An 8,248-nucleotide genomic window follows, 5' to 3' on the forward strand; every position below is an offset into this window, starting at 1 on the left:
GGTTGACATTTTAAGAATTAGTAAAATTTACCAATGATTGTACACTTAAGGCATGTATGGATCTTAAAATTTTCCCTAGCAAAGAATATATTTTTCAGATGAGAAATGTACTTAGATGTATATAAACACACATAGTCAGGAGACAACAACCTTAATCCCTAGTTAAATCTATAGTGCTTGAAGTATAAATATCACCTAGAAACCATGACAACAACCCTCTCCAAGGATTCTTTAGCATCTAAGTTTAAAATGGATTCCATTAAAAACTCTTCAGCATCATGGATACATCTCATTTTCTTAGCCATATTCAATCAAGGGAGTGAGGGCATCCAATTTTAGGCCTTGCTTCTTAGTCTCAATCACCATGGAGGAGCCCTCTTGCCGCCAAATGTGATCTCTATAGGTTATCATTTCCCTCCAAGGGTGTTATGGGTGCCATGATTAGGTTAGTTTCAAACCAAGAATGGGTCTCAAGGTCTAATCAAGGTCAAGGGAGAACAACAAAGTCCTTAGAACCATAAATAATTCTTCTTAGTTTTAATCACCATGAAAAACTAAGAAAATCCATTAAAACATTCCCTCATGGGGATCTTTTGACTATGAGTTCTTTACTAGAGGATATTATTATGTTTTTAGTAAGATAGATGGGTCTTTGATTCTTAACAATGGGAAAGGAAGGATAACAAGGGTCTTGGGTATTGAACAAATGTTCTCAAACTCAAGCATCATGAAAAATGCATTGGAACACCACATGGGACCTCTCTATGGGATTTTTAGTCTTTAAGTGAAATGCGGATACTAACTAATTGATTTGGGCAATATTGGCAGGTAGAGGGATCTATACCATGGTCAAACAGAAAAACAAAGGCCTTACATAGGAAAATTAACATTTTGGGGCTCAAGCACCATGAAAAAAGCCTACAACCATGACATATTTTGTCTTTGTTGGGTTTTCCACCTATGAGTGGTGTTACAAGTGTCAGTAGATAGTTTTGTTCTAAGGGGATGGGTCTAGAGGCCTTGGCAATGCTCAAAAGTAAAGAACAAGTCCTTTACTCCTAAAAGGAGGTTTTAGCGCTAAAGATCTCATTTAGAAACATGTTAGTTGAGAGAGTTTTACATGGTTGTTATTTTATGTACAACAATAACACACACACATTTGTTTATTCATATGAGTTCTAAATAATTTGATAGAATTATCTCAATTCCTCTACATGTTGGATGAGTTGGTTTTATTAGTTTTAGCTTCAAATTAAGGAACTAGTTGATTTCTACTACATAAATAACAACAAACAAGTTTTTCCATCTCTTTATTTATATCTTCATTTTAACTATATTTTTTTAATATGATCCACATATTCAACACCATGAAACACATGGTTACAGAATATAGCACTCGTATACAAACTTCATAAGATATTTATAAATCTTGTGTACAAACTCCATATGATATGTGTGTCTTTTGGTTGTGATAAGAACTTCAAATCCAATTTAAGGCTTCATCAATTTTATTAATTAAAAAAAAAAAAAAAAAACTTAGTGATGGTATATAAGAAATCACCATTTTTTTTTACGACTGCTTTGAGCATAGGCCAAGGCACCTCTACTATTAGATGGAAGCAATAGCTGCCCATTAGTGAGATGTTATCACCATACTTGTAACAATATTTTAGATGCCCCTTAGATGTTACATACAACTATACATTTTTTTTTTTAAATAATGCATTATTAATATATTAACACAAACCTATACATTATTAATACAACTTAAACGGGGTAATGGTTAAGAACATGTGTTTCCTCGTAAGAGGTCACACGTTCAAAACCAGAGGGAGATAGAGTCTGTATCCCTTCATAAACTTAGCATTAGAGAAAATGAAATAATAAAAAATAATTAGATTATAACTTTATTTTAAATTATTGTTATTAAAAAAAACATGGAACAAGATTCTTAAGCATAATGATTTACTTCCATTTTACTATAAAGATTCGTAATCAATAAATAGTTTTGTTAGAATATTATGATGAAATACCTTGGCTTATTAATACTACATGTCCAAAAAATTATAACTCGAAATACTATATCTCACCTCACTTGGTATGACACTTCATATAACATTTTGTTATAATCAATCACATTAATTAAAATGCTAAAAAATTACATAACTACTTTGAAGATAAATATGAATCTTTGATATGTGAATAATACTAAGAATATTATATTCTAGAATATTCAGTGAACAATAAATCCCTACTATCCATCTAATAATTATCGATAATTAAATCAAAATTCTAAAAACTCTATTGCAAAATAAACATATTTTTCAACATAATTAAAAATAAAAATAACATTATATTTTTTAATTACACAATTTTTTTTCATAAATTAAATTTATATACAGTTTTTTAAATAGTTCAATTTTATATACTTATTTTTTACACTAAATTATACATATATATTTAAAATAAAAATATCATTACTTTTTAAAACAAATAATTATTAAAAAAAAAAATTACCTCATACGAGATTTACATAATTAATTAATATGTATTATTTTTGTTTAATTAATAAATTATCAATTTTCAGCCTTTGTTTTGACCGCTAACAAAGATTGACTTTCTCTTCTTATTTTATCAGTTGTGTTAATTAATAAAAATGATGTGATTGATCATATGTGTTATTATTTTAATTTCTTTAAAAGTCAAAAAAATAATTTTAAACTTGATAAGTTCTCTTTTAATCATTATCATATTCAATCAGTAAACAAATCCGAGATAAAATTTTATTAATAAAAAATATAAAATTTTATAAAAACAAATTTAAAATATAGTAATAATCGAATAATACATCGCGCTTTCGTATACGAAATTTTAATTAAAAATTAAATTTTAAACTTTAATTATAAAAAAACGTCTTAACCAGTTATAATAATTACAAGATTATAATGCCCACAATGCAAGTTCCCATTCCATACCTTTTAGAATTCTCGTCCCTATATAAAAGCCGCTTGCGTGTATAGGAGCTGATTCTATGCCACGCTTTTCACAATCCACGAAGCTTTCAAAAAGTTCATATTTAACTAGCAATTGTTCCAAAAGGTACAAAGAGAGGCCGATAGGATTATTAAATTAGAATTGTTGAATTTCTCTAGAAGAGATACTAAAATATAGTCATATACTTTACTATATGTATCGACTCTTCTTCTCAAAAGATTAATAAAAAGGGAGAAATGGATTTTGAGATGGTTGGATCTTTGAAAGATTAATTTTAGAATTTAAAATCAAGTAAGCTAATATTATAGCAATGTGATTTATTTTCCTCATTACAAATTTGACAATTTTTTTAGGGATGAATAAAGTTATACCATCATTTTACATCTTTGTATGGTGAAGGAATATCTTCAAGATTTTTTCTCAATTTTGAATCAACTCAAAACTTCAAAAAAATTAGTTGGAGTTCCAAATTAATCAATGTTTTGACTTCTTATATTATTGGATTCTAATAGATGGAAAGAAGTTTACTACAAGATCAAATAATTCTAATTGAAAACCTAACATAATTTATCACAAGTATCAAAGACTTACATCATATAAATCATATAGCAATTTGCAAAATCAAACAATGAATTTAGATATATGAATCTCAACCTTTGCACACATAGACCCATACATAAACTAATTTGCAGCGATTAGTTATCAAATTATGATAAACCCATTAGAATATATATTTACCAAAAGATTGTGCCCATATGTTGATTTCACTTTTTCCTTCTTTTTGAGAGGCATCAAGGATTAAACAAATGGTGAGGTATCAAGGATTAAACAAATGGTATAATGTAATAAATTCAATTCAAAGATTAAATAGATGAATCACCTTCATGTAATCCTTTAAACTCTATTTCAAAATAAATATATTTAATTGGACTCTAGTTTCTAGTTTCTAGATACTACCATCTAAAGAGCATCTTTCACAAATTAGGCTAAGCTTAGAGCAGAGATATGCACACATTGGGTAAATTAAAATCATCCATCACTTATTTTGAGAATGTATATCTACTTACATTGATTGTGATTATTTTAAAAAAACTAAACATTACATTTTTTTTAATAAAATGGACTTTAGTATCATTTCACCACTATTATAATAATAATAATAATTTTATTGTATTTAATAATTATAATTTTTTATATAAATTAAATTAAAATTTATTTTTATAATAATATCTATATTTAAAATTATAAAAAATATCATATATATAAATTGAATTTGAAACTTTATAATAAAAAAATATTTTGTTAACTAAAATATATATAAATATTTTATAAAATATAACATGATTTTATTAATTTTTAAAAAATCCACATAAATGAAATTATATATGCTTAAAAATTTAATAAAGTTAATACATAGTTAAAATATTTAAAATAATAAAAATAATTATTATTATTTTAAAATTAATTTGGTGTTTGACTATGATTCTAATTTTTATTTAACATTAGTTTCTTTATTATCAAATAATTTGCACAATAATTCAAAATTATATGTTAATAGATTATTTTTTCTTTTCTTATTATTATAAATTTCTTTTATTTATTTGGTGATTAATTTATTAATTAGAGATTGTATTGTGACAATGTTTTTAAAAATTTGTTAGGCTTTCCTCTATGTTTTATACTATTTTAATTTCAATCAATATTATTTAACCATTACTCTATTAATACAATGACATACAAAATAAATTTTGATATATTAGAAAAATAAATTAATTATATATATATATATATATATATATATATATATATATATATATATATATAGATATATTCTAATTTTTTAATTTTTTTGCTTAGCTTTTCCAATTCCAATTCAATCACTACTTTTAACCCAATTTTTTTTATATAAACCACTCTATTTAATATATAAATAATAAATTAAATAAAAAAACTATATAGATGATTCCATTCCAATTCAACCACTACTCTATTTTAAAAAAATTCATATAAGCCACTCAAACTAATATAAAAATAAAAAATTATATAAATAAAAATTAAATGAAAAACCTACCGGGGAAAATTTTTAAATAAAAAACCTGCTTTCTAAAAGTCACGACAATAGACATAGTAACCTGACACATCATCCCATAAAAAAATTTGCATAAACCTATCACATCACCTAAAACTGGGATGAATCTATTCCAACTAAACACATCATCCCGTGTAAAAGCCTCTCGCGTGTATAGGAGCCGATTCCACGCCTTTCGAAATCGAGTAGGTAGACGAAGCTTTCAAAAAGTCTACGGCTTTTGAATTTGAATTCGGAGTTTTGATAATTATAGTATTTGTTTATCATAAGAATGACACCGTTCAATGGAAAAAATTGAAGGAACTAGACGCGTAGATTTGAATTTTTTACAATTATTAAATAATTATAATATTTACTTATTATTAAATTTATTGGGAAGCAAGTGTCTTGCCATTTATTTGTTTGTATTTTATTAAGTAAAATTTATTTATTATGATTTTATTTATTTTGAAGTTTATTTTGTATTAAGTTAAATGAAGATTATATATATCAAAATTTTTGTTATTGAATTTTTTTGAAAAGAAGTCAAATGAGATTGCTAAAATTTTGTTTAACTAAAACATTTTATAAATAAAAAGAAATCATCCTAAGTTAAGAATTTTATAAATAAGAACTTATAAAAATAAACTGATTAAGTCACATTTTATAAATAAAAAGAAATCATCCTAGTAATATAAGTTAAGAATTTTATAAATAGGAACTTATAAAAATAAACTGATTAAGTCAGAGGTTAACCTACATCTACATAAAAAGACAAAAAATATTATTAGTATTACAAGCAAAATACCAGTGAATTGAGTAGAATCTCTATGTATTAGTTACACTAGGTCACTACCCCAATATCTACTAACATCTTCGTTAAAATAATTAACGTACAGAATTAATCACTACCCTCATTTAAGAAAAAAAAAAATCTACTAATTTCTTCGTTAAAATAATTAACGTACAGAATTAGTGACTACCCTCGTCCAATAAATTTTTTGATCTAATATCTTGGCTAGAATAGTCAGACCCTCATCCAATAATTTTTTTTATCTAATATCTTGGCTAGAATAATCAGAGTGCAGTATATACGGTTGGATAGAATTCCCATATTGAATCGGCTTATTCCTACCTATATTAAAATGAAATTTAACCGCAACCCCTTTAGCGTGACCGGGCATCATATCAAAAGAGAGGAATGCCCACTTCTGAACAGCTTCGTTGGAGAATGTTTTTAATATATTCGAATTTTACAATTTAATATTAATATTTTTCAATTTGAAGCATTCTTCTAAACTTTTAACTCAAATAAAAATTTAAATAAAATGAAAAGATAATCATGAAAATGTTAAACTTGATACCGGAAAAAAACAGATCCAGAATAGAAACTCAAGTTGGCGTGATAATATATAACCAGTCTCAATCATCAAATTAGAAAAGGGAAGCGCGCTGAACTTTGCAAGCCCAGGAATATAGGAGCAGCAGGGAAGGGCGTTGAGCTCATACCGTGCGCTGCGATGGCGTTGAAGATAATGCAATTAATCAGAAGCACGCTACTTACCTTCACTGTATTGACGAGTCTGCACCTCTCAATCGGTCAACAGACAAATCTTCTTACTGAGGTTTGGAATGGGGACAGTTGTGGCAGTAGCCAGTATACAAATGGTAGCGTCTTCCACGTTAGTCTAATGAAGGTTTTGGAATCATTGGCGGTCAATGTTTCCACGACTGGATTCGATACTTCTGTTGCGGGTCAAAATAGCAGTAATTCTGTTTATGGGCTTCGCCAGTGCAGGGGAGATTTAAGTTCCTCGGACTGCCACCAGTGCGCATCTACGATAAAACAAATGATTCTTGAGAAATGTCAAAACAGTACATCGGGATTCATTCAACTAGTAGGCTGCTTCTTAAGGTACGACACTCATTATTTTTACAATTATAGTGAGGGTATCCAAACTTATGCTGCTGCTTGCAACAAGGATGTCGGTGACCAGCCAGAGACGTTCGCGTCTGCTGTTTTAAAGGTTCTCTCAAATATTACCGAAAGAGCCGTGTGGAATCCCAACCTTTTTGCTGCAGATGCATTCCAAACGGATTCTTCGTCATCGAGGCTAATCTACGGCTTAGCCCAGTGTTGGAGAGATCTGTCAAAAGCGAGCTGCCAGTCTTGCTTATCTTTCGCTCTGTCAAATGTAACAGCTGCATTGGGATGTGCAAACGGATCAACTGGAGCACAGTGGTATGCTATGGGCTGCCAGTTGCGTTATGAGGTTTACTTGTTTTACAATTCGCCGCCGCCGCCTTCTCCTCCATTATCCGGTATCTTCTTTCACATGTTTTAGATTATACTACGATGAGTAGACAAGTTTTGTACATTTTGGTGAAATTAAACATGCCCAATTTAATACCAAGGCTTCCTCATCAAATTGGCAGACTGCAATCATACTCCTATCCCCTCGCCACCGGCTCCATCACCTTGTTTCATGCTTCATATATTTTACATGATAAGAATAAACTAGTTTTGCACATTTTGGTGAAATTAAACATGCCCAATTTAATGGTGAGCTTTTTTTCTGAAAATTGGCAGAACGCAGAAAACGTAATGTGCTTGCGATAACCCTGGGTGCAGTAGCCGCTTCCGTTGGATTAATTGCAGCCATTTGCCTATTTCGTTTTCGCCCAAAACGTTGGGAACGGATTTCTCGAACCAGAGGTTGCAAATTGCTCAATCATTCACTGTGCACCTTATTAACTTGTATGTGGTGAACACTTCGCCTATTTCATTACGTAATTGCTTTCGCAGGTGAGGAAGGAGAAATTAGCTCATCTGTTGAAATCGTAATTTCAACCGCCGTAACAGCTGAACAGTCCCGCGGCATTTAATTCAGAAAACCACCGGTATCTTCCCGCACCACCTTTCGCACAAAGCAGTATTTGTCAGAGGGCCTCGGATTACCCCGACCGAGCGACACGCGTTCAGTGTACGTCTCCAAAACCGCCCATCTCCCAGAACGTAAAGTTCGTGCGACTTAGGCAAGCGATATAGTCCGATTAAATCAACGAACCAAGATCATTTCAACCTGCCTGAACTTTTTGTTTGACCGCCCACGTGAAGAAATTAATGTAATTTAATGTAGTTCGTAGAATGTTTGGTAAAAGGTTTTAATTTTAATAGTTTTTTAA

The 8,248-nt window shown here is 29.4% G+C and overlaps 1 protein-coding gene across 1 annotated transcript; it reads left to right on the forward strand.

Annotated features, from left to right (window-relative positions):
- The first annotated feature begins 6,582 nt into the window (after positions 1–6,582).
- On the forward strand, positions 6,583–7,948 carry LOC149217511 (cysteine-rich repeat secretory protein 38-like). Its single transcript, XM_089390246.1, has 3 exons — positions 6,583–7,384; positions 7,653–7,778; positions 7,869–7,948. The coding sequence occupies exons 1-3, from the start codon at positions 6,583–6,585 to the stop codon at positions 7,946–7,948; spliced, it is 1,008 nt and encodes a 335-aa protein (XP_089246372.1).
- Positions 7,949–8,248: the final 300 nt, after the last annotated feature.

The sequence above is a fragment of the Pinus tabuliformis genome, chromosome 1_1 (genome assembly GCF_031772625.1).
Source record: "Pinus tabuliformis cultivar Carrire ecotype Pingquan chromosome 1_1, CPIR1, whole genome shotgun sequence".
Classification (NCBI taxonomy): domain Eukaryota; kingdom Viridiplantae; phylum Streptophyta; class Pinopsida; order Pinales; family Pinaceae; genus Pinus; species Pinus tabuliformis.